At 38.2% G+C, this 27,537-nt stretch overlaps 1 protein-coding gene across 13 annotated transcripts in view; it reads left to right on the forward strand.

The window, feature by feature from the left end:
• Positions 1-27,537, forward strand: part of ENPP2 (ectonucleotide pyrophosphatase/phosphodiesterase 2) — a 111,100-nt gene that overhangs the window by 35,202 nt on the left and 48,361 nt on the right. For all 13 annotated transcript variants that reach the window (XM_072734017.1, XM_072734016.1, XM_072734012.1 and 10 more), the window contains exons 3-9: positions 6,032-6,187; positions 10,684-10,809; positions 12,829-12,889; positions 15,107-15,204; positions 15,455-15,534; positions 16,321-16,440; positions 24,736-24,791. In XM_072734017.1, coding sequence (XP_072590118.1) covers positions 6,032-6,187; positions 10,684-10,809; positions 12,829-12,889; positions 15,107-15,204; positions 15,455-15,534; positions 16,321-16,440; positions 24,736-24,791 — 697 coding nt within the window. The remainder of the gene's footprint in view (positions 1-6,031; positions 6,188-10,683; positions 10,810-12,828; positions 12,890-15,106; positions 15,205-15,454; positions 15,535-16,320; positions 16,441-24,735; positions 24,792-27,537) is intronic.

Consider the following 27,537-nt stretch of genomic DNA (forward strand, 5'->3'; position numbering starts at 1 on the left):
GGGGATCTCATTCTACAGTGAAGAACTGTCTTGATGATGGTAGCATGTAGGAAACTGCAAAGCTGACAAATTCAGCAGCCATGACTCTAAGGAAAACTCTGTCATGACTAAGATCATGTTATGGGACTTGATGTTAAATATAATGTAGAGTCAGGAGTGTTGTTTGTTTATTTATTTATTTAGAGAGAAGGTGGGGGAGGGGCACAGGGGGAGGGAGAGAGAGCACCTTAAGCGGGTTCTAGCATGGAAATCTCAGTCCTCAACAGAGATCCACATAGGTTCTCGAACTAATAAAACCTTTCCAAATCATGTCTTCATCAAATTCATAGCCTATGTACAAAATTTGCAAAACCCTTTGTGAATGAAAATAGTATCGTATTTGTATTCAGATATTCTAAAAATTTTAGCCAGGCTCTTGCTAGCTCAGATTAGGCTGAAGGTTCTGATTTTCTAACCAGGAAACCAGGGATGATGTTGCCTCTTTATCGGAAAAGGTTTTTGAAAACAAAATGCCATATTAAGGTTGATGATAATATAAGGTGTTAAGTATATGATGATATATTTAATTTTCTTCACTTATATTTGAAGGCCAGTATCTAAATTTTTACCTTTTCAAATTTCCAATACCTGTGATTTCGATGACAACGCTTCATTGTTTGGGGGGAGATTTGCAAACCATACAGACATACTCTACTGACAACCATCATAAATGCTACTTGAGGGCTTTCAAAGTTGAATTAAGGTGTTTAATCTATTTTGTTTACATCTCATAGAAATCTATTTTCTCCTAGTTTACGAGATCTTTCTACATGAGAATGCTGTGGAATTTATGTGAATAAATTCTTTAAAAGCACAGATGTCTGAAAACTTCCCAGGTAGAGTTACTTATTGAAAAAGTTGTCCACGAAAGCTGGTCCAGAGTCTGACGAGGAGGAGAGAACGGTGATGCCACAGTAGTGGGTATTTATAGGAACTGATGTCTTTAGGAAGCAGAGATGACATGGAGGCCTGTATGTAAGTGCTGCTCACTATGGGATAAGATCCGTAGCATCAAGAACAAGTGGCCACTGCAGTACAAGGAAGTATGACCAGAAAGGATGAATCATATACTCCAGAAGAGGCATAAGACAGCATTAAATGCTAGAGTTGGTCAGCATCTTGAATGCCATCCATGTCAACCGCCTCCTTTCCCTGTGGTTTATACTTCAGACAGGGCAGGGAGACACAGGAGAACCAGTTCTGTTTCAGCGCTCTTAAATGGGAGGCGGCATAACCACAGCCCACAACCCATTGCAAGGCTTTCCTCTCACTTTCAGGAAGCACTCGGGCTGAGGACCACAGAAATGGGAGGAACAGATAGGGTGCTATATCTTGAACCTCGAACACAGGACCACCACGCAAAGCTTAGAAGAAAGAGTCTTCTAGTTTTAGGCAGCTAAAAGTTTTCAAACTTAAATACTGCTTCCCTCACTGAACATCATCCTTAAATCTGAAAATTTCTATTTTGCAGAGGGATTTAGAGGAAAATATGATTGGAATCAGGACAAAATCATGTTGAGGTCATGACTCTTGTCATGAATTTTGGTTCCTTCCGATAGTCTATTAAATTATTGGTTGTTTCCCCCCATATAAATGGCACCAGAATTCTAGGACACTGCCTCTGTGTGTGTATGGTAAATGGAATGTTTTATTTTTTAATTTAATCTTTTAAAGATTTTATTTATTTAATTTATCAAGTGAGTGAGTGAATGGGGGGAGAGGGGCACAGGGAGAGGGAAAGAGAGAATCTCAAGCAAACTCTGCACTGAATATGGAGTCCAGTAGGGGGCTTGATCTCACAACCCCAAGATCATGACCTGAGTTGAAATCAAGAATCAGATATTCAACCCACTGAGCCACCTAGGCACCCTGACAGGATGTTTCAGAAATAAGATTTTACTTAACTAAATCAGAATAATTTCACTTGTTTCCATCAGAATTATGAATTTGAATGTTATAAATCATCACTGATCTTTAAATTATGAAATGCTTCTGTGAAAAATAAGGAATGTGTAGCACTGTTTTCTGCCTATCATATATGTACATATATACATGTTTTAAAATTTGAAGTCCCTATTTTGATGAAACATGTGTCTGTATGGACTGTAACATTTATTTTTTAAGATTCTGGAACTGAGTTGCATCTTTAAGTAAAATAACATTATTTAAATATGTAATTAAGAAGGCAGCAGTAAAATTTGAATCGCATAAAAGTATTCGCAAATGCCTCTTATGAAATTCTAAACCTTCATCCTTATCATACATTTTGAGGTGTTTGTTTTTGTCTTTTTGTCTTCCTTGTTGGTTCTGAGCTTTTGTGGAAGTCTCAGCAATTATGAGACACCACAGTTTCACTGATCCTGCAGTTTTTATCACACCACTCAATAAATTGTAGAACCCGAGTGCTCAGATGGATGTTCTCTTGATTTAGGTCGGGTAAAGGAAACTTTACAGATTTTAGAATTTAGACCAATAATTAGTCAGAGAATCTTTCCATATTTAACCATGGAGCCAGGTTAAAATTCTCCAATAAAAAGCAAAGACCTAAAATCTGTCCTTAGGCTGGTGTCAGGGGAAGGACATGAAACATGGGCATGGGATGAAAAAGCCAGACGTGGAGGATGAATTGCAGAACTCCGGAAGCCTAGAGGCTGGAGCTTGTTATGGAAGATGGCAGAGTGGGATAGGCCCTGGAAAGGCAAAGTGAATGTGACTTGACTCTATCACCTGATTTGATTAAAAGAGGTGCAGATGTTCAAATTGTTGAGATTATTGGGTTGGAAGAACTACATGGACCAGTTCATCTTCCCGTTTCTATTGCTGCCTTTGTCAGCTGAGTCCATGCCACCCAGGAATGAATTTAGCATATGTGTCCCTAATCCATACCAGCTCTGGGAATTTACTCTTACTTGCAAGCTGTTAGTAAACCTTGAGTCCAACACTTTTTACGATCTGTGTCTTGCTTTGCATGATGATTGTAAGGACAACTCTTCCTTAACAAAGCTGTCTTCTGTTTAAAGTTTGGCGAAGAAGATTATTATTGAGGGAAAGCTATTGAGAGAAATTCAATTATTTTTGAGAACAAAGTGGGGAATACACTCAGAGAATAATCAATGCTGTAAGGATGTAGTAAAAATCATGTGGTTAGCGTGGTGGAGAAAGGCTTAAAATGGCTAAAAATCCACACAGATGTTTAGAAAGTAGAGAGAAAAATAGGGAAGAGATTGTGATGAGGGAAAAGCAAAGGGCATGACTAGAAGAATATTTTAAGTGCAAACAATGTGCCTTTGGACCTCTTCACATTATCTCAGCGATAAACATAGCTGGGCATATTTATGTATGGAGCTCCTGGGAATGAATTCTGTGCAGAATTCATTATACGGCTACTGATTCTAAGAAGTACCCCTAAAAAAGGGAATAATTCAATGGTAAGTGTCTTTCTTATCTTTGTTTTTACTGTAGGGCTCTCTCTGTTTTTACTTTTTGACATCTCAAGGCTTCCTCCCCCCATAGTTTCTTATGGCCCAGCATGCACTGTTGATAGGTTGGCCAAAGTCAATAGAAAAATGTGGTTTTTGAACCAGAGGTAAGGCACTGCATTGGAAACCTGACATTATTTCCTAAACTGAGCTGGTGTGGTTTGTATGTATTTCAACATCCCAGAATCAACCATGCACAAGCGTTTCACATCTCATGGTCTAGTGAATCTGTTTGCTTTACTTGAACTGATCTGATGCCATAAAGACTAGGATTGGGTGACTCTGACTTTTAAAAGGACAAAGGACTAAGGGATGAACGGGATATTCAGAGAAATGGCTTCAGTGAACCTGGAAATGTTATTTAACATCTGTTCTCTGCCTGCTTCTTATGTTTGTTGCTTGTTTTTAAAAGCAATGCACGCCAATTTTTATAAAAATTAAAAATTCATAAACATAAATAAGGAAATAAGATTATATATAACATATCATAAGTAACACTTGTTATTTATGTATATAATATATATATAATATCTACTGTATACATATATATATACACATGGGGCTATAAACAAGTATATATGAGAGAGATAGAAGTAAGCAAACAAAAGACATTTGGAAAATGCTAGAAGTTTCAAACTACAGAAAGGTAAAAAAAAATTCCTCTGCTTTTCTCTTTCTCAGTCATTTTGCTCAAATGTAATTCCTGTAAAGAGTTTCTTGTGGGGAGGGTGGGGGGAGGAAGGTTATTGACACCTGTACATTTTCTCAATGCCCTCCCCAACTCTTCTCTGGCTCTGTTGTTATTTTTATACTTACTTATATCCTTATTGCTCCCTTTACCTCTATTTTTGACACAAGATATAATGTATAATATTTAATACTATAACACTGTTCTGTGCTTTGCTCTTTAAAAAAACGTATTTCTGTATTTTATAGATCTTTCCATATTAGCCTACACAGATCCCCTCATTCTTTTTAAGGACTGGGCAATATTCCATTTATGGATACAGTGATTGTTGTACATGTATCTTGGCAAATTTTTGCAAATATATATGAGAGATGAATTCCTAGTCATGGGATTTCTGGGTGAAAGATTCATATGCATTTCCAAATTGAGTTCTATTTTACAAAAATTTTCATTCCTAGCAATAGGTATGACACTGCTTACACTTGTCATTCATTAGAAATTAATTATTTTGTAATTTAGGATGAAGATACTGCTTGGTTTTTGCCAGCCAGCTGAGTTATTCCAGAACTCCTTACTAATTAATCCTTCTTTCGCCTCCTGATTAATCTATCTATCTTTCTTTCTTCTTTCTTTGATTGCTTTCATTATAAATAAATTCTCAGATATTTGGCCCTATTTCCCATCCCCACTGCTAGCACTAATCTACTTATTTGCTGGTACAGACTGTTTTATTATTTAACTCCAGAATATATTTTACTCTCTAGTCTTCCCCAAATTACTCTTCCTTTTCAGTGTTTTTCATTTCATATATTCATTTTTAAAATAAACATTTAATATCCTCTCCAGTTTAAAAAACTCCTCTTTATATTTTTATTGTGGTTACATTGAATCTTTAGGTTTATTTAGGAAGAACTGATGTATTTATAATGTTAATTATTTTTATCTTCAAGATGGTGTATCTTTCCATTTAGTGGGATCTTTTGAAATATCTTTTTGTAGAGTTTCAATGTGCTCTTAAGGTAGCTCCTACATAAGTCTTAGGAAATTTATACCTAGATATTGTATCTTTTAGATACTATGATGAATGGAACTTCCATTTCATTTTTGAACTTAGTTACTTATATCTTACAAATATGTAGAAATTTTGTTTCACTGATATTTTTTCCAAATTTTTAGTTGATTCTTTAGATTTCTAGATATATAGTCATATCATAGAAAATAGAGGCTTTATTTTTGACAAGCTGAGATTGTGCTGTTTGTATTTGTGTTTGTGTGACTTTAGTTATAGGTGTAGATGTAATGGCTGGAAGAGACCTTACATATATTCAGACTGTTCTCAGACCATTTGGGTTCAAATCTCCTTACAAAAAGTTATGGATTTTCAAAGAGGGAAATGAACTCTTGGTTTTTAAATGCATACATCAATGTTCTCTTCCCTGTTGGCATCGTTAGCATCCATAGAGACCTAACCCTCACAGATGTGTCGTAATAATAATTGTAAACAGTAAAATAAAACCAACAGACAGCATTAGTGCACTTTCTGTGTCTGACAGACTGCTACGTGTTCTGCATGGATCATTTCCTTTAATGCTTGTTAAAATCTCCAGTTACTTTCATTAATCCCCCTGCTTTACAGATGAGGAAACTGGCACAGGAAGTTTAGTGACCTGCCAAGGGTCTGTAGCTAGCAGGTGATGGAGCCAGGCTGCTCCGCTAGAGCCTGACTGCATTACCACACTGTGCTCCTTCCCAGCGCCACCTCACCTCTCCACGATGACCTGACCCATTTCCCACTCCCATTGCCATTGCCTCTTGTATCTTGCAGTGTTATCGGACTCCCCCTGGACCAACACCTCTGGATCGTGCAAGGGCAGATGCTTTGAACTTCAAGAGGTTGGACCCCCTGACTGTCGTTGTGACAACTTGTGTAAGAGCTACAGCAGTTGTTGCCATGACTTTGATGAGCTTTGTTTGAAGACAGGTAGGTAACTTTTGACTCCTCTTGAGACTTGGTGGGAATGCTTAATGGCCCTTGGCTATTATTTGCCCTGGCATTGCTGCCCTGCTTTGGCCAAGCCAAGCTGTTCGGGTTAGTTTTGTTTCTTGAATGGTTATCGATTCTGTTGAGTATATCCCATGTGACCATTGTTCCCAAACAAGGCTTACCCAAAGAAGGTTCTTGGCAACTGGAGTCATTATTTACTGGTTTCAGAAGTATGTATGGCCAGGCTTGTGGGGTCTTTTTTTTCATCTTCATCATTTCTTTTTTTTTTTAAGATTTTATTTATTTATTCATGAGAGACAGAGAGAGAGAGAGGTAGAGACATTAGACAGCAGGAGAAGCAGGCTCCCTGAGGGGAGCCGGATGCAGGATTTGATCCTAGGACCCTGGGATCATGACCCGGGCCAAAGGCAGATGCTCAACCAGTGAGCCACTCAGGTGCCCCATCTTCATCATTTTTGTCTTGCTGCCAATTCCCACATTCCCTGCTTAGGACACATGGGCTGCAAGTGTGAATATTCTTGAGGGTTGGGGCTTTTCTGCTTTAATATTAATTTAAATTTTTTGCTTGCCTGCTCAGTTTACAGGCATGTTTTATTTCATCTTATTATATAGTAACCATTGGTCTACCCTGATGTCATTCTCCATTCTCTGTGCAGGTGGAAAGTTGTTAATGGAATTCTACTTGGAGCCACATGCTCAGGGTAGCTCTAAAATATTCCTTTACAGTCTTCCTGCCTTTCTTTCCATGTCTTCTATGCTGGAGCCATCAGTAGAATATACAGACTTCAGATGAATACACATGACTTGAGAAGAAGCATCTTTGTAGGCATTTTTCACCTTACCTGCTCTGTTTCCAGCTCGATAGATAGGACTCTGGAGATACCTCGTAGGTTATCCAGAACACCTGTGGGCAACATCATAATTCAAACTCTGAGAAAGATGACTGTCATCCCTGTTCTTAAGATCACTAGATGCAGAGATTTGACAACTTCCTTGACAAGTTATTACTTGTTTTTGGACTTTTATGGTTTAGATGATTCTTTCAAAAATCTAACTCATATTATCATTGATACTAGCCTTATCTTTCTAATGATTCATTAGAAACAGAGACATTATTCTCCTTTACTAAAGAAATAGCCCTTTGATTCATATGAAAACCGACACCAGCTCCTTTACTAGTTCTGGTTTGTTTGCTTTCCCCCTGCCCTGCAAACAAGAAGAGTTTTATTAGGCTGTTTTCTGTATAATACATTTTCCAAACATGTAGCCATTTTTTTTTCTTATTACTTTCCTTTGGAACTTCTCCCAGGTTCCTTAGTTGTGGGTCTGCAAACTAAAATGCTGAGAACCTTGTAAACTGAACATATGGATGGAACAGATGTTCTAGTAGAGCTGTTTGGCTCTAAAACATGATTTCAGACCAGCAGCCTGTGATTGCTCGACATGGAGGACCTAACCGACTCTGTATTTCCTCTGTGCCATGAGCATCTGGCCTCTGACATGTAACCTCAGCTCTCTGGATTCCTGATCTTAGAGCTCCTTGCAAAGTTTAATAGTGGATGTCCTCACTTCAGCTTAGTTCTTTCTGAATGTAGTTCATTCCTCCCTTTCCAGATGTAATAAATATGGACAATAATAACATTTTTGAAGTAGTTTATTTTCCTGTGTACCAAGACAACATATGCCAAATGTGGAAGAATCAAATATCAAATAATAACAAAAGGTTAAAGGAGAAAACAAATCTCTGAGATCCTACTGTGATAACACAAGCCACTTTCCAGAGATAAGCACAATGTTTCAGTGTAGACCCTGACTACTCTATGTGTGTGTATATATGCCTGGTAGGGGGTGTGTCCATGCTTACATATCTCTTTAGACACCGTGCTTTTGGTGCCTACATAGTCCTCCATTGACCAGATGCAAGCTGCTTCATTGAGTAACTGATCATCATTTAGATTTTCCCCAATTGTTGCTGTTATGAACAATGTATCAATGAATATTATTCATGCCTGTTCATATTTTTGTCTGTTTTCCTTAAGATAAATTCCTAGGACTGGGTTTTTGAATCAGTGTAAATTTTCAAAATTCAAATATGTATTGTAAGATGAACAACTTCTCAAAAAGCCTTTTGCCACTCCCTTCTCAACATATTCTCACTTTTAAAACATATATTTTCAATTAAAAAATCTCTTTATCTAATCTGATAGGTAACTATTTTTTTATTTCATAAGGTTAAATATTTTTTCTGTTTATTTCCATGTTTGCTCTCAAAATTATACAGCTCACTGACTCATACTTTGCTTGTGGTTCCCTCTGAACCATGGCTTTTTTTTTTTAATTTTCTTAAAGATTTTATCGTTATTTGAGAGAGAGAAGAAGAGAAGGCACAAGCAAAGTGGATGGAGAAGGAGCAAAGGGAGAGGGAGAACAGACTCCCCACTGAGCAGGAAGCTGGGGGCTCCATCCAGGGATCATGACCTGAGTAGATACTTAACCAATTGAGCCACCTAGGCACTCCTGAACCCTGGCTTTTTAAAATTCCATTCTTGCACAAAGCCAGTATTTAGTTCCTCAATAATTTTAGATTGTTAATAGTGATGCTTTTTTGTAAAGAAATAGATTTTCTTATGGAACTAGGGCAGGAATGAAAGTATCTTGGTTAAGAGTGATCCTTGAATTGTGAAAAAAAAATCAGTCAAAGTAACCTTGGATAATTGCTAATCATTGGGAATAGCGGGTCCTGGATAAAGGAATTCCAAGCATTTAATCTGCTTGGGGAGAGAAGGCAGAGGAAGTAGGGGATCTAAAAAAATCAGAGAATAGAATTTGGGTACAAAGGTAATTCTAGGGATGCCTGGGTGGCTCAGCGGTTGAGTGTCTGCCTTTAGTTCAGGGCATGATCCCGGGGTCCTGGGATCAAGTCCCACATCGGGCTCCCTGCATGGAGCCTGCTTCTCCCTCTGCCTGTGTCTCTGCCTCTGTGTGTGTGTGTCTCTCATGAATAAATAAACAAAGTCTTTTTTTTAAAAAAGGTAATTCTAAAAGAGTGGTAATTCTAAAACAGTAGTTCCATGGTTTTCTGGCATGGCAACTAATAGCTCTTTATCCATTTATTCACTTAGCAAAGTGTCTGTTGGTAGAATATTACTAAGAAGCAACACTGCTTCCTAAAATCATTGCCTTCCGCTTACAACATATTTTAAGAGATGAAGACCTCAAGTCTCATCTTAGTGCAGAAAGGGCTTTTGTGACCATTCCATGTCAAGTAGCATCCCCTTTCCACTCTTTCACTTTCTATCAATACTATCCTATAACTTCCTTCATAGCATGTAGCATGAGCCAAAATTCTCTTGTTTTTGCTGCTTTACTTGCTTATGGTCTGTCTTTCCCAATTGGAATATAAGATCCACGAAGATGTCTTGTCTTGTCTTTCTTGCTCTTCATGACCTCCCCAGCGCCTAGAACATGGAAAACGCAATAGAATATTTATTGAATAAGTGAATTAATTATGAAGCTTCTCAATGTATCACTCCTAAATTTAAAGAGTCATATTTTGTTTTCCTGGTAATTTGCAATTAGATTGAATGAATATTCATGGAACACCTAGCATGTGCCAGGCATGTCTCAGGCACTGGAGATGTAATGATGAAAAGAGAGGGATTTTTTTTTTTTCCTGCCCTGGAGCTTACAAGCCAAAAAAAATACAGCACTCTCCTTAAAATGAAAGTATTAATTTTCTAAATATCTCCTGTTGATAAAGTTAAACCGTGAGCTCTCAATCCAGTATGCTCAGACAGAGATCTGTAACCATTTACCGGCCTCCTTGACAGTAGGGACTGACCTCTCACTGTAGGTAGGACCACATTTTGGTCAATGGTTGGAACTGTGAGTCTTTTTCATATGCCTTTAGACTCTACACATCTGTTTAGGACTTGAATCTTCAGGTGCAACTTATCACAGGTAGTTTCATATGCCTTTAGACTCTACACATCTGTTTAGGACTTGAATCTTCAGGTGCAACTTATCACAGGTAGTTGTATCTATCATTTGTATTTAAATCAAGTTCATTAAGGTCAAGTAAAGCTACTCTGGGAATTAAAAGAGCCCAGCTGTCCTGACTATGCCTATGGTGATAGAAACTCCTATCACTTTACACAACCTTACATACCATACGTTTTACTGTTTTTTTTTTTTTTTTTTTTTTTTAGTACAGTTTACAAATGGTAAGGGTTCCATTTTTCCAAAGGAGCCCAATTATGTTTGGCTTCATACTCTGATTTGAAAAATTAGGAATTCAACCTATTTGTAAGTCCTCCAAATATCATCTAGGCCTCGGGCCAACTCTAATTTCACAACCAGATTAAATGATGTGGGATTTTAGCTCTTTTTGTTGGCAACGCTTGTAAGCAATTGTGGCCTCTTTCATTTGGTTTGTGAGAAGCAGTGAAAGTGTTTTATTGTGCCGATTTCAGCTGGCGGCTGGGAGTGTACTAAGGACAGATGCGGAGAAGTAAGAAATGAAGACAATGCTTGTCACTGCTCAGAGGACTGCTTGGCCAGGGGAGACTGCTGTACTAATTACCAAGTGGTTTGCAAAGGTACATGTTTCCGTGGGTTGGCTCGAGCTTTAAAAGAATAAAAACTGGAGATACTCCAAGGAATCTTGGATGTTGTGGATCTAACACCTTGGATATGGGTTTGGGAGGAGGGAAGCAGTTGTGTTTTTAAATTTCTCATGCTTCTTTCTTATTTTTGCTTCCCCACATTTCACTGATCTGAAATAACAAGAAAATTACCCCAAATTCCATAATTTGGTAGAATCATAATAATGAAGAGATTTCTAAAGTTCCTGTCTTAGTCTTAGATCAGGTTTTCAAAAAGCAGAGCCTGAGATGGAATTCCATACATGGGGATGCTCTGCAGGAAAATCGTGTCAGGGAGCAAGGGTGGCCAGGGCAGGGGGTGGCCAGCAGGGACGTGGGTCTAGGGGAAGTCTCACCTTGTCCTGTCTTACTGCAGGCTCTGGAAGGTAAATTGCAGTGTTCTTACCCTTGAGGCAGGGGGGCATGTCTTTTGTAACCCACTGGATATAAGGTGTAAACTGAGGCACTGCAAGCAGCTTCAAGATGGGTAAAGAGGATCAAGGCACCCATAACTCCTGTTATACCTCAAAGCTATACATGCATATCTGCCAACTTTGTATGATCCAGTGCAGAATATGATGCTTTTATTTTAACAGTAAATACCAGTCAGTGGACTGATGAAAATATAGAAGATGCAATTTCTGTCTTTAGGGAGTTGAAGTTACCATAGTACCCACTTATAGAGGTTAATGGAAAGAATTTTTATGTAAGCTTTGCAAGTTGCTTTATTGTCAGAATTAAATTCTTCTTCCTTGCTGTGATATGGAACATTTAAGAAGAGTTTCCGTTAAAAGATTTCAGGGGAAAAGCAAAATGTCCTGAAATGTGGTTAGGATTCAGTCTGTGGTGGGAAGGTATTCCATGAATCCTGAATTTGGAAAATTTCCCCTACCCAGACAATTATTGTAACTTTTGATAAAGCATACAATGGCTTGAGAATTTTATTCCTTTCCCTGTTTATCTCACTATGTAGTAAATGTAACAATAAGCCACAAAGGCTATTAGAAGAGAAAATACAAAAAAGCTCTAGGTGTCACCGGTCATTGAATCATTAAGCATTGGCTCTTGTTTAAAAATTCTAGTTGCAGGATTTTTTGTGAGGCCCATGTGTGAGCCCTGGCTTACTAGATGTGTGGTAAAGCTTCCCCCTATTTAAGGAGCATAACCTACCCAGTTGTTGGGAGTCAGATTCCTGGTGACCAGAGATATTTCCAATGCTCTTAATACGGGAACAGTTTCTCTAAAGTCTTGGTCACAGATTTTTCTTATGGTCAAGACACGTGATGTTTATTTGCTTTAAGACAACTTAAAGCAAATGCTTTTTGATATTTTTCATTTTTTCCTAAGGAAGTCCCATTTTTGTGTGGCTTTGTTTTTAAACCTGAGCTCTTTTCTGTTCTCCATTCTTGATGGGGTAACTCAGGAAAGCTCTCAGACCTTGGAGGAAGATAAAAGCAAAAGACAGCATCGGTTTTTATTCTGATATTCATGGACAGTACACAGATCCACTGGCAAATCATCTCTCTCTTGCAATCTTCCATCTATCATCCCTGAGTATTCAAAGCCTTTTCCCCCACTAAAGGGAAGTTGTGCCATACTTTCTATGGCTTTGAGATGTTCGGTGGTGGAGAAAAGAATGTTCCATCTAATGACCAAACAGTTTATTTCTGGAGGGAAACAAACATGAAATTTTGTTCACTGACGCCACTGGTGTTTTTTATCTACAAACCATTTAGACTCAGAAGGCTCGCATAAACACCACTTGGGGCTATTAAATATTAGCTTTCCCATTATGTATGGGTGTACTTTAGTAAGCCAAACCAACAGTAGACTTTATTTCTGAGTTTCTGTTTAGATGGTGTCCCATAAGCAACAAGTATCCAACAGGACACGGGGCCTGGGGTTGTGGTCTTTAGGGCTCTGGTTGGCATTGACAGTTTGATTCACTAGTCAATTTATCCATTTCCCTTATAGGAGAGACACACTGGGTAGATGACAACTGTGAGGAAATAAAGACTCCAGAATGCCCCGCAGGGTAAGTCCATTCTCTAAATATGATGAAGTTTTACATAGTATCCAATAAAATATCACAGGATCTAGATGGGTAAATGGTGATAATGTAAAACTGAAATCCCCTTATATAGGTAAACTTACACTCAAGTACTTGTAAGTGATTAATCTGTCAAAAGCTAAAATGTACATCTTGAAGTAGTGAGTTTTTTAAAGATTTTATTCATTTATTTGAGGGTGGAGGGGCAGAGGGACAGGGAGAGGCAGACCCCCTGCTGAGAGCCGAACATGGGGCTCGATCCCAGGACCCTGGTATCATGACCTGAGCTGAAGGCAGACGCTTAACTGACTGAGACACCCAGGTGCCCCAAAGCAGTGAGTTTTAAATATTTTTTTTTAATTTTTATTTATTTATGATAGTCACAGAGAGAGAGAGAGAGAGAGAGAGAGAGAGAGAGAGGCAGAGACACAGGCAGAGGGAGAAGCAGGCTCCATGCACCGGGAGCCCGATGTGGGATTCGATCCCGGGTCTCCAGGATCGCGCCCTGGGCCAAAGGCCGGCGCCAAACCGCTGCGCCACCCAGGGATCCCCCAAAGCAGTGAGTTTTAAAAAACTTTTCTCTTATTGGCTCTGCACATAAGGAGAGTGAAGCTCCTCTATACTTCACCACAGCTGAAGATTTTACAAAGTGTATCTAAATATCACCAGAGAAGGAAAGAAACATTTCTGGCATTGATTTTTTTTTTTTTTCAGTGTTTTTTCCTGAAGGGCTGCTTTTGCCTTTTTGGGGGGGAGGAGGGGAGGACTATAGAACTTTTCAAAAATATCATCCAAGCTGGTAACTCCTACCAGATGCTGCAGGAACTTGACAAACTACTGAAGCACTGCTTTGCTGGGGTGCAGCCAAACTAGAGTGACACCCCACGGCTCGAGTGTGACCGGCATAAGGCACTTATTACGCCTTCCAGGAAACTGCTGAAAATTCATGGACCCTTAAAGTGCCTGGCAGAAAATAAATTTTCAACAAGTGTGTTTTCATTAATGTATTTGCTCAAGTGGATTTTTGTTTTAGGCAGCACAGCCCAGGACACAAAATCCAAGTATTTCGATAATGTCTTTATTTTCATCTTTTTTTTAGCTTAATGAGCCACTTCAACTTCTTTGGACTTTTCAAATGGAATGGCAGTAGTTTCTGACTGTTTAAAATGTGTTGGGTTGTTTTTGTGGAAAAAGCAGTCTAGCAGTAGGAAGCCCTGTTAAGTGATAATAGTAGCAACAATAATGATCTCTTATAGAGTATTATATTCTAAGTGCTTTATCTGTGACTCATTTGAAATATGCTTTATTATGTGGCTTCAAATAAATTGAAGCCTGTGCTTGCTGAATTATCTTCAAACTATCAGAAAAATTTTGCACATACTTTAGTATTCTCAAATCTATTATATCCTTAGAATTAATTATATCCTTAGAATATAACAAAGGACCTATTTCATCAGATCCTGCCCTAGTTAGATGGATCGTCTGGTCCTTTATTGATGAGCTTTTTAAAGATCTTCGTCGATTTTAATTATTTTTAAAGTTATTTTATGATTAAACCTAAAAGAATCCTGTTATAAGTTTTAGTTCTAGTGATAGGAGTGCCACTGCCATGAATTTCATATTCATTGCTTTCATTCATCCATTCATTCATGTATTTGATAAGTGTTTATGGAAGCCTTATTATGAGTCCACAAGACAGAAAGATGAATAAGGCATAAACCGTGCAACGAAATAGTGTAACACACACACATATACGTATGGAAAAAGAGGTATGAATTAATATCTTAAAGGAATTCAGAAGTGTGAGCAGCTAACATTATAGAAGAGGAAACCTTGAGCTGGGTTTTAAGGCATGAATAGGAGTTTTCCAGGTAACAAATGGGAACATATTTCAGGCAAGTAGAACCACTTTATACGCTGTGAAAAACCTTGTTTGCAGTGTGAGAGGGAGCAGTGGATAAAGTACATCAGGGGAAATCTGGAGTCCAATCCCTTCCCGGACCATTTTATGACCTTGGTCATTTAACTCTGGACTCTGGTTGTGACAAATGCTATGTGGCTGGCAGCCCAGGCTTGTACCAGTATCCTCACTTGAAGTTTCATCTTGGAAATTCCTGGTCCCAGTTGTGGAGAATGACTAGGCATAATGGAAACTTTGTGGCAGTAAGTTTTTTTCTAAAGCTTAATATGTTACTGTTTAAGGTTTGTTCGCCCTCCATTAATCATCTTCTCTGTGGATGGTTTCCGTGCATCATACATGAAGAAAGGCAGCAAGGTCATGCCTAACATTGAAAAGCTGAGTAAGTCATTTTCATACTGTATTCTCATCAGTGTATCCATGATCTGCACAGCTCATGCTCAGTTATGAGCTTTGAGAGCTATGGACAGGTGGCTTTAAATGCATTCTATTATTATTATTATTATTTTTGCATTCTATTATTTGAAAGACCGAAGTGAACACAAGTCTTTGATAGTTTATAAAGTGGATTCCCATATGTGAAGGGACTCCTGTTGGTTCTTTTGCTCTAATGCTTGAAATTCTGTTTTTAGGGTCTTGCGGCACACACTCTCCCTACATGAGACCCGTGTACCCAACAAAAACCTTCCCTAATTTATACACTTTGGCCACTGTAAGTATTTTTTTCAAATGATGTAGATTCAAAGGGTGTGGATGTAGATTTCATACTGAAACGACTTACAGAGAGATTAGAAAAAAACACGTTTCTTAGTGTTCAAAGAAAATTTGTCTGTTTTCTATCTTGTCTGCATGAGTTGTTCACAGTAAATGTTTTTTACTGAACTTTGTGGGGGACTGAACTTTACTGTAACTTCAAAATGGAAAACTTTTTTTCAGGTGCAATTCTGTTTGAACACATACATTAAACCTCTCTCAGACACCTGAGGGTCTGTTGTTTATTTTCTGAGTTTTCAAATAAAAATATTGACTTCAGGGCTGCTTTGTTGTAGGTTTTAGGTACTCCCAATTCTACATTGCTTTCTTCTTCAAAAATATGATAGGTTTAGGTTTATCTATTTTATTATCATTATTATTATTAATTTGAGGGGTTTGGGGTAAAAGTGTATTTTTAAATAAAAGCTTTTTTGGAGGCACATAAGTAAATTTCAATCTCCAGGTTAATTTATTGTAATAAAATTATTGACATCTTAGTAAATTGCAACAGTTAAAAAACCCAAATATTAAATTTCTTAGAATCATGTTAAGTTTCTTGGTAGCTTATAATTAGTCTGTAGATAATATTCATGTTTGCTCAGACACACATAAAGTCTATATCTTATATATATTTGGAAATTAAATATTGCTATAAAACCTCTTGTGTTAACAAAATTTATGATAGAACTAATATGTACAGATTACCATATTGTTATTTTAACAATAAATTTGTTTTTACACAAAGGGGCTATATCCAGAGTCACATGGAATTGTTGGCAATTCGATGTATGATCCTGTATTTGATGCCACTTTCCATCTTCGAGGGCGAGAGAAATTTAATCATAGATGGTGGGGAGGTCAACCGGTAAGTTTTGCATTTTTTTTCGTGCATGTGTGTCTGTCTGTTAAAACACTTCATTCCAAAATTTGCTACCTGCAAAAAGGATGCATGTAGTGTCCTCATAGTTGGCAATGTTTCTGTTCTTCAGTATTGTGTATATATCTGTGCACATACTATCTATGTATATGTGTAATTAATGTGTATATACATGCATGTTCTTATGTCTATGTGTGTCTATATATGTGCATGTATGTATGTGTTGGTGAGGTTATGATTATAAATGTGTAAGATGATAAATATCTTCATTAAGATGATGGAAATGGTGACAGAAGGGTGAATTTCAGAAACATTTTGAGGAAGGAATGTATAGCCAGATCTCGCTGATTTACTAGATTTAGGGGTACGATGAAAAGGAGAAGTGAATGACTATGACTCCTGCAAAATTTTGGCCCAGGTACCATATGAACAGAGACAGAGAAACTTGCTGGTAAAAAGGAGTTCAATGAAACCCACAGGAAATTCATGAATTCTTTTGTTTAACCCGTTTTTTTTTGAAATTTTGGGAAGTTACGTGTAAGTGGAATCCTACCTTAATTTTGGACCAGCAAATTAATACTTTCAAAGAACTCATCCTGTTTACTTCAGATCTAATGGATGGGGAGAAAGTAAGGAAGGATGTAGGTGGCTTTCTACATAATATTTTTCCTATGACTGTGTGCATGGTTAGGCAACTTGATTTGGTCAGACATGAGCAAAACAGCAACATGAACCAATGGTTCTTGAATGTGTAGAATCAAAGCAAGGGCACTTGATCCTGGGTAGAGGGGCCAGAATCCCCACAGGAGCACAGGCCACTATACACAGCTAGCGAACAACATGCAGAAGAAAGATGACAAATGGTCTCACCTCATGTCAACTCTAGTTGGGAGGCCACGGTTCCTTGGAGCACTGGTTAGGACAGAAGGCTAAGATCTTTGTGGCGTCTGCCATGACATAAAGAGTGGCCAGTGTCTACAGACATCCACAAATCTCCCATCCCTAAATGATCCCATACCTGGAAATCTTTGCTGCAATATATGGGCAAAATAGAGAATACAAACTAAGAAGAAAAAAAGGTACTGCTCTTTGATAAAAGGTCATTTGTGCTTTAAAAAAAATATATTCATGGCTACCAAATCAATATGCAAAGTTAAATATGGGCTTTTCATTTTTTAAGAAAATAAATACTGGAAGACTTCTTGTAGGTCTGTAGAAGTGTTTCTTTATAGTAGGGGTTCTGATTCCACTGTCTTTATTCAGGCTGGACTCCCAGAAGTCTGTGATGACCTAAGTTGTGAGCATAGTGAAATTTGTTTACAGGGTGGATTTCACAAAGTTTATGATAGAGGAACATTTTATGTGTAAATAAAATGATTGAAATTAGAGTTCCGTCAAGCTATTGCTAGTTGGTTTTTTATATTAATTCTGTCATAGAAGCAAACTTGCTTGAAGAACCACAAAGGATATAGAGATAAATAGTAATTTTATCAAATTGGATCACCTTCCATCAAGTGTTGGCATTAATTTCCCTCTGGGTTGGCATGACTCAGAAGATGAGTCTACATATTCATTAACTTCTGCAGAAACAGAGCAGAGGGAATGCTGTTAACTTGCCCAATGGAGTGAAGTCTTTTTCAATTCTGTTTGCCTGTTTCCTGACTAAACTCTCAAAGTTGACAGATTTGACCAAGTTTAGTATTTTCCTAGTGTTGACAAAGATTTACAGTGAAACTGACTTGTATTTCTATCTTCTTGAACAGAGAGACACCATAAGAATTTCAAGGAACATAGTAGTTATACTTTAAAAACATATTTATTATTGAAATTTGGCCTATTTGAAGAACATATGGACAGCTACTATATGGAACTACAGAATAAGAAGAAACTATAAATATTATAAGAAAACATGAGCCTTAATAAACATTTCTTAAGCATTTATCCCAGCCTTTCAGAGGCTTATATAGTTCACAAAATCACCAGTGAAAAAAATAATTGAGGTAGAGAAAATATTGATAAAAGCTTAGGTAATTAAATCAAATTCAACTTATTTTTACTGAGTGATGAAGCCATGACAGATATTTGGTTAAATAATAAAGGAGTCCAATTAAATGGTAAATAAAGCACTCTAATCCTACTTTAAAATTTAACAGATGAAATGAGGCATTCATATAGCATCCATCTGAAAATTTGAATCTCACCAGTAGGCTTCCAAAAATAATTTCTATAATTATATTTTGTCTTTTTTTTTTGTAACATGGATATAGCCATTTTAGCAAACTCAAGTCTACTTTTAATTTGTTAATCTTCACAATGTGCTATTAAAAGTTGTCATTCACTTTATGATGCTGCATTTCTCATACAAATTTTAATAGGATTCCTTTTGTTACTGTTGTTGTTTTAAAATTGTACTTACTTTGTTCTCATTATAAAAATATGTTCCGTACTCTTTCACTGAAGTTCTTTAAGCGTCTTTATTTCTTTGAAAAATCTCTCTGCTATAATCTGCAATTTTTGATGGTAAGATATCTCAGTGGGAAATTCCCTGTTCAGTTTAAATCTGGACTCCGTGAAGTGGAGAATGAATGAGACTGCAGGGGCCCCACGAAATGTGGAGATTTAAGAAAGAAGTCCAACACCCCACCGTGTTGCAAGACCTCTAAAGCCACAGCTTCCAGAGCAAGGCATTTCTAGGAGGGGCAGGTGCATTCTTATCACTGCTCAAGATGCTTGGTCTGCAGTGGTTTCTACCAGTAGTGGTGATGCAATGAATGGGTCCTGAGACCACCCACGTGAATTACTATAGTGTGAAGATGTAAGAGCGATGGTATGTTTGAGAAAGAGATGGCAAAGAGAAGAAGATTGACATTAGAACAGGCGTGAATTAGTGGGCCAAAGGGATTGGTTTGATGGAAAGTGCAAGTCATTGCTGACCCCTCCTCCTGTCTATTTTATTATCCTGCTAGTAGGAGGTTTTGCTTTCTTTTCAGGAAAATTTCACATCCTATATATTCTGTTGTTTCTTTTCCATAGATTGCTATAAATCTATGGCTTTTTTCCCTCTTTTTTACTGTATCTTAATGTGTTTAGGATGGAATCTGCTCTGCACTTTGGGTGCTATAAATGCTCACCTGGCCGCTTTGCTGCTAGACTTTTATTTATCTTTCAAATTTCAGCTGAACTATCTGTTCCCCAGGCAGTCACTAAGCTCCCTTTGCCCTGGCTAAGCTCACGGAACTTCCTTTGGGTTTTCGTATTATTTCTGTCATAAATTTGACCATATATTTTTGAAATCATTCACATATCTGCATCAGTCTGTGGGCCCCAGGGGGGTAGGATCTCTTTATTCTCAGGCCATAGCTCTTCTCAGGGACATGTTCAGGTGTCTCACCACTGTGTCTTGGATTGAAATGTTCTGCACCGAATCTGAGGTATGTTTGTTGGTATTTCTTTCCTGTATTTTATAAATTCCCTTCTTCGGGTTCTTTCCACCTGCAAAGAGCCACACCAGTCCATGGTTTTTTGCTGCAACTCTCATATCTTAGTTTGTTCTGACTCTTGAGTCTCAGTAAGTGATTTACTGAAGCTAATGCTACAGCCCCACCCATCGCTCTGGTCTCCCTGAATTCTATTTATCCTGGCTCTGAGCTTTTGAATGCAAAGGAATTATTTCCTTTCGAAGAACTGCTAGAAAAATTACAATAGTAGTTCATGTTTTTGAAAAATGTTTTTTGTTTCTTTTCTTTTTCAAAACTTCTCCCCTTCTCCCACAGCAGCGTACTTTATTTAATTTGAGAAAGTGTTGAATTTTACATTTAAATCCTCCTGATTCCAGTGAGAAAGCTTTTTTTAAAATTCCTGATAACATATCAAATAGATACAATATTTTTCCCACTTGTTCCCTCCTCAAAATGTAGTCTCTAAGACATAAATGTTGAAAACTGCCTCTAGATAAAGCAGAACAGTGGAGAAATATTGGCATTAAGAGTGGGAAAGCCAAATCCAGTGTCTTGTCAGGTTATTTTTGTTGTACTGTTTTACCAGTCTCTGAGGAAATTTGTATTACACTCAAATTCAGAGAAATACTAATTCCCATTTCTCTGAATTAACAAGGAACTAGAAACTTCTCTCTTTTTCTAACAACCCCAGAGGCTCATTTTCGCTTTTTTTTTTTTTTTTTTGGACCAATGTTGTAGTGCCTTTTTTCCCTCTGTAATTACTAGATTTGACTCCTGAGTTCGGAAATATAATATATACATATAATCTGCAAAGGAACTTTTATAGCTACTTGTGATCTGATTTAACTTAAGAACGTTATGCTTCAATCTCCTACCATTTGCTAAACCCTGATAGAATGGCTTCATTACTGCTAGAATCCTTTTGTTTGAGATTTTCAAATGTTTTTTAATTTTAAAGATTCTCTCATTTGTTTACTTTTGGCACTTCTCTGATCATGTTCCCACTGTTGTTTTAGAAAATATGGTCAACATGACTTATACCAAAAAGCAGGAGGGTGTTTTTGCTGCTTTTCTTTTTTTTTTTTTTTTGAGAAGCAATAATTTTTTTAAAAAGATTAATTTATGGGGATGCCTGGGTGGCTCAGCAGTTGAGCATCTACCTTTGGCTCGGCATGATCCCAGGGTCCTGAGATCAAGTCCTGCATCGGGCTCCCTGCAGGGAGCCTGCTTCTCCCTCTGCCTACGTCTCTGCCTCTTTCTCGAATAAATAAATACAATCTTTAAAAAAAAGATTCATTTATTTATTTGAGAGAGAGAGAGAAAATAGGGGGAGGGGAGAGGGGCAGAGGGAAAGGGAGAAAGAATCCTCAAGCGGACTCCCCGCTGATCCTATAGCCTGCCACGAGGCTCCATCCCAGGACCCTGAGGTCATGACTGGAGCCAAAATCAAGAGCCAGACGCTTAACCAACTGAGCCACCCAGGTGCTCCAGAAATATTTTTTTTACTTTGTAATTGTCTTCATGGTTTGCTGCTCTTTACAATTGGTTAGTTTTTTTTTTTTCCTGATTCCAAGGATGTTAATTATCACTGTAAAAATATGGGGAGGTACAGAAAAGTATGAAGAGCAAATGATCCTGACTTAACCATTGGGAAAATTTTAGCACACTCACTTCTGCTGCCCTCTCTCCCATTGCCCCTTTCCTTATTCCATTGCCAAGACCCTTTCTGGTGATCTTTTCCTTTGAGCATTACTGAGCTAAAAGTTACCCAAAGGGCTTCCTGTTGCCCAGATAATGCCGATGTCAGCATAATTCCACAACATAACTTTTGAAAGTGCAGGCTCATCATTTGACAAAACTGCATTAAAAAATTTCCTCTAAAAAACCCCGGATTAATCTTACATTTCATAACTGCCACATGTTGCCTCCTATAATCTCCTTGTAAATATCGAGGCACTGGATTTTTAAAAAGATTTTATTTATTTATTCATGAGAGATACACACAGAGAGAGGCAGAAACACAGGCAGAGGGAGAAGCAGGCTCCATGCAGGGAGCCCGATGTGGGACTCGATCCCAGGTCTCCAGGATCCCGCCCTGGGCTGCAGGCGGCGCTAAACCGCTGAGCCACCCAGGCTGCCCAAGGCACTGGATTTTATATGAATTTGTTTGTATATAAATACACTAAGCATGAGTCTCTGAAATTAAAATAAGTATGGAACTAGATCACTTAGTAAATAAAAATGATTGGGGTATCTGGGTGGCTCTGTTGGTTAAGGGATTTGATTTCAGCTCAGGTCATGATCTCAGGGTCCTGGGATCTAGCCCTGCCTCTGGCTCCACCCTCAGTGGGGACTCTTCTTGAGATTCTCTCTCTCCCTCTGCATCTCCCCCCAATAAACAAATAAATATATCTTCAGAAAAAATATATTTAAGAAACTGATCTCTTTGGGATCTGATGTGGTTTTGAGGCATCTGCAGGATGTCCAGCACTTTGTTTGCATGCATCTTCTTGATAGCTATGCTGGGAAAAGAATGAAAGGAAGCGGGGAAGCCCTTTCCTTACAGGCCAAGGCTACCCTCCCCTTGCAGCTTCACACAGCTGCAAATGACCAATGCAAAGTCTACAAGGCAAGACGGTGCCTAGCAGATTTCTTTCTACTTCAGGGATGCCACATTTTGGCATGTCAGTAGGTAGAGGGGCTTGGGGGGTGGGTGGGTGGAGACTCGTGTTCCCTTGGTGGAGGTGAGACAGGGCACTGGGTTTGAAACTTGGCAGACCGTGCTGAGAAGCAACACACTACCAGCACTCTAGAAGGGCCCCTGTGTCTCATCAGGTTCAGCTTAGATGAGTGAATTTGTGTGAAAATCAGTGACCACAGGGAGCTTCAAGGCAGGTTATGTGTGCTTATGATCGGCATTTAAATATGATATTGGAAGATGTGGAAGGATCTGTGACTACCACAGAAACTGATGAGGAACCGTCAACCAGGCGGGATGTACCTGATGCTCTTTGGGAAGATGGTGTTGTACTAGTTGCCCTCCATTAAGCGTTGGCTGAAACAGAATTGATCGTGCGTGTGATAGAGGAGAGTTGGCATGATTGCATCTTCAAAGGTAGAAGACATTCAAAATTCAAAGGGGCGTAATTTTGCGTAAATGTTGATATTAAGAAATGACCAAGGATTCTTCTACTCCCCAAATGTATTGATTTGCAGATGACTCAAAGATTCAGAAGCTAAAGGGCGTTTTTATTTTTTTCCAACCCTTTCAAAAATGTGATCACCAAGGGGGAAAAAAAAGACATATTTTGAATCCTGGTTGGCCTGGGGAGTCCCACCGCAGCCCAGAGTTTGTCTTTAAAACAGAAGGATACACCTAACCAGACTCCGGAAGGGCGCTCAGAGCAATCTGCGCTCCTTCCCTCTATGACCGCATTCCCCTGGGAGGAGGGCAGCTCTCACCTCCTCCAATCTGAGAGGGCCCTCGGTCCTCTCCTGCCCATCCTTACTTGCCAGCTTCAGCAGCTGTGCTTTTGCGAGGCTGGGGATCATCAGTCCCTCCGCAGAGGCTTGGAAATCTGCAGAATTCCCCAGGCCAGGTGTCCAGACCCTTCTGAAAACATGGCCAAACTCGTGGAGGCCCCGCACCTCCGAATTTCCCCTTGCCTCAAAAAACACAGATTTTCACTGGAGTCCAAGAGACTCTGAAAGTCTGGATACAATGAAACCAGAAAAGGGGCTGGCTGCTATTCCTAGAGCATTTTTGCTTGGGTTTTAAAACAAACGAGCTTCTTTTCTTCCTGTTTGCCTCCGAAGGGGTGGGGGGAGGTTCTTCTTACAGACTTATGTTCAATGGGACACTGGCCATCCTAAGCTGTTTTTAATGTTCCTAGAATAACTGGATTATATTTGTTTCCATTGCATAATAATTAAGATTAAAAATTGATCCAGTGTTCACCAAATGCTAAGACACTGCTTTAAGGACTTTAAATGTATTAACTCATTAAAGCTTAGAATAATCCCATGTGGTAGGTAATATTTATCTACATTTTAAAGGAAACTGAAGCCCAGAGAGCTTGTGTAATTGACTACAGGACTTCACAGTTAGTGACAGAGGCAAGGCTTAAAATCCAGCTATCTGGTTGGAGAGCTCAGGTTCTTAACCACTGTGTCTTCTGCCTCCCAACAGCATGCACTGGAAAGAATATTTTAAAAACCTCAATGAAATGCTTGGTTCACCTAACTTACCCCAGGAAGTTATTCCTAAAATTCCATTTATTGAAAGCCTAAATAAATGATACATGGGAAAGTCCAGAATAAAAAAAAAGAAAGAAAGAAAAAGCTTTTTTTGCTCTTTTCATTCACCTCGTTTAAAACAAAACAAGACAAAGTTAGGTTCCAAGATTCTGGCATCTGTGTGCCAAATTGGGGTTCTCCTCTGCAGGCTTTCAATAATACAGGAAACATATGGTCCACTCCTGGGTCCTTTGATGAGCAGAATTCCATCATGTAAGTGAAATGTTCAAAACAATGATCAGAAAAGACAGGTACAGAAGAAACTTTTGAGATGAAATAAGAGTTAAAAATGCCACTAGAATCATTGCAGAGCTTTTGAAGGCTTTTACAGAGAATGTATTGAATGACATTTATGGAAATAATGATTCTGACTTCCAGATGTGAAAAGAGAATGATTGCAAATAATGTGAAATTTATGGTGGGGTGTGGGTAAAGTAGAAGATATCTGATCTAATGTACTTAAAACAACTTTTTCTTCTTTGACTGAAACTCAGAACATGTTATAAGCCTCTTATATTTTCCTCATTAGCTATGGATTACAGCCACCAAGCAAGGGGTGAAAGCTGGGACATTCTTCTGGTCGGTGTAAGTTATCTTTATTTTGTCAATGTTTGTGCAATTACAGTTATGATTCGGCTTAAGAAACATGAATTCAGTTTGATTTTACTTCAGTTAAATGTAAAAGAGCTTGAGCTTTTGAATATTTTCTGATTGAAAATAATCTTCCCAGTATATTTTAGAAGTCTTCCGTCTATTTCCCCCATCTTTTTTTTAATAGAATGTAAAGATTTTTTTTTTCTTCTTGTCATTCTCAAGATTTTTCTGTCCCTGTCTATAGGTTTTGATAACTTACCATCTAGGGAGTGTGTATATTTCTCTTAAACTATTTATTACTGTGGTTTGCATTATTGTTTTCTATAAATATATCATAAAATGTTATATTTATTTTGGTTTGCAACATTGAAAGTCTAGTGTGGTCTCACACAGTTGATGTATAGTGGTCTAGAGATTGGAAATTCCAGCCAGGAGACAAGGGGAAACCTCTGTTTCTACTCCGTTTTCCACCGAACTCTAGGATTTCCCTAATAAGAAAAATGGAACCACTTCTCTTCCCCAGAGAGCTAGTGGGGGGTTAGTAGTTAATGTTCATAAAATAGTCTTAAGATGTAACTTACCTAATAAAAGTGTCAACATGTTGATTATTTTTAAGGCTCCTTAGTAAGAAAAGGAATCTGTTTCAACTTTCATGGGGATTTTGTTCCCACTGAGATGTTCTTTCCATCTTTTTTTTTTTTTTTTAACCACCTAAAGCTGTTTCCATATTTGCCTCTTATGCCTTAACAAAAATCTGACTATTCTATAATAATAGTGTGCTGAGAGCAGTCACAGGTTCAAATTAATCCAGAATGGGACTGTCTATATTCTCCAAATTCAGGAATAAAAGTAGCTTTTTCAGATTTGAAGGACTAAGTTGAAACTGAGTTTGGTGATTTGAAGGTAAGACAGTGACTCTTTAAAAGTCTCTTTTCCCACCTATTTCTTTTGTAAAGAGGTTTTCTGAGTTGAGAAATGAGTGTGGGGGTGTTAGAAATGACACGTAAATGACATGTTGATCTACCAATTTAATCCGATGCGTTACATTTCTGTAGCCCTTGACTGTCATAGATGCTTACAGAAAGGATTTCTTCTGCTCCACAACATATTTGCTTGGCAGAATGGAGACGAGCCAACAACATAATTAGTACTTAGTCCCTACCCTTACCCCCCGAAACTGCTGCAAAGCTTCATTGAAAAGGCCCAGTGTTCTGATTTTGAATGGCAATGTTCTCCACCCATTTCTAGCTACTTATAAGAAGGTGGCTTTTGTGTGCTCTAAAGATGTCCTTAGTTTTGCTTTGGCTTCTCGGGCTATTGTTCTTTTATCTCTATTCTGGGGGTGACTTGGATTTAGTTTTTTGCTTTCTTTTTTTAAAAAAATCTTTTTTTAACTGAACAAACAAGCAAACAAACACAACAAACCAGGGTCATACTTTTAGTTATTTAATGGAGTATATGTCAGGGGAATCTACACATGGTACATCCTGAAAACTTTTAAATTTAAAACCAGATTCAGACCACGGGCTTAGACTTTGAAGGCCATCTTTTTAATGTGGTTCTGTACTGCAACCTCGAGTTATTCTTGCTTTTTAGGTGATAGTATTTTATTCCAGAGTAATCCTCAGCTGATGCTCCATTACATTTTGTGTGTGTGTCAATTCATGTTCAAAGGCAGTAATTCCCCTTATGTATGAGTGTTTAGATTGATTCTAATCCCAGTTCTGCCACTTAATCGATTGCTGATGCTGGACAAGTGATTTAATCTCTCAGCAAATTAATGTCCTCATCTTTAAATGGCAATGATAGCATCTTTATCATAGGGTGCTGTGAAAGTAGAATGGGTTAACTTATTTAAAGTGCCAAGTAGGGTGTTTAGTACATAGAGAATAATGGATAAATGGTATTTGTTTTCTAATTCATATCATCTCTTTCAACACTGACCATACAATGACGATATGTGTCCTAAGGTAATTTGTTCCCCTTTAGCACTAAACACTTCATCTAGTCCCTCATTTTCCATTCCTCCTTCTTTTTTCTTTTTCTGACCATATTTGATGTTTCATGATAAGTGCTCTATCTAACAGTGACGGTGAAGACAGCAGCAGTCTTCCTTTGCCATTTGTGTTTATGCAGTCTCTGCACTGTATTATTTATTCATTTATTTAGGCACTGTATTTTTTTAAAGATTTTATTTATTTATTTGAGAGAGAGAGAGAGTACACAAGTGGGAGCAGGTACAAGGAAGAACCAGACTCCCCGTTGAGCAGGGAACCCCACATGGACTCTGGGATCATGACCTGAGCTGAAGGCAGACACTTAACGGATTGAGCCCCCCAGATGCCTCTCTGCACTGTATTTTAAACACTAATGGCTAGGGGCCATGTTGTTTTGGTTCCTGGGGCAATTTTGTGAAGATAATCTAGAACTCCTAGGAAAGGTAGAGACTACTTTGTCCGACTCATCATTGGCAAGATTAGAATACCATGGCTGAGAGAGGTAAAGTGTTGTGCCCAGAGTCACACTTTGGATGGATACTTAGGGATCTACAGTTCTCATCTCTGGCTCTTTTCACACACACACACACACACACACACACACACACACACACACACACTCAGCCCCTACCCAGAAAATGATAATCACCTGCTTATCTTTTTAAGCAGAGAATGGTGACTCCTCTATAATGGTCTTTTTTAGTAGAAGTATTTTTTATCTTTGTTTACATTCACACAAA

This window comes from Vulpes vulpes, chromosome 13 (genome assembly GCF_048418805.1).
Source record: "Vulpes vulpes isolate BD-2025 chromosome 13, VulVul3, whole genome shotgun sequence".
In the NCBI taxonomy this organism is placed as follows: domain Eukaryota; kingdom Metazoa; phylum Chordata; class Mammalia; order Carnivora; family Canidae; genus Vulpes; species Vulpes vulpes.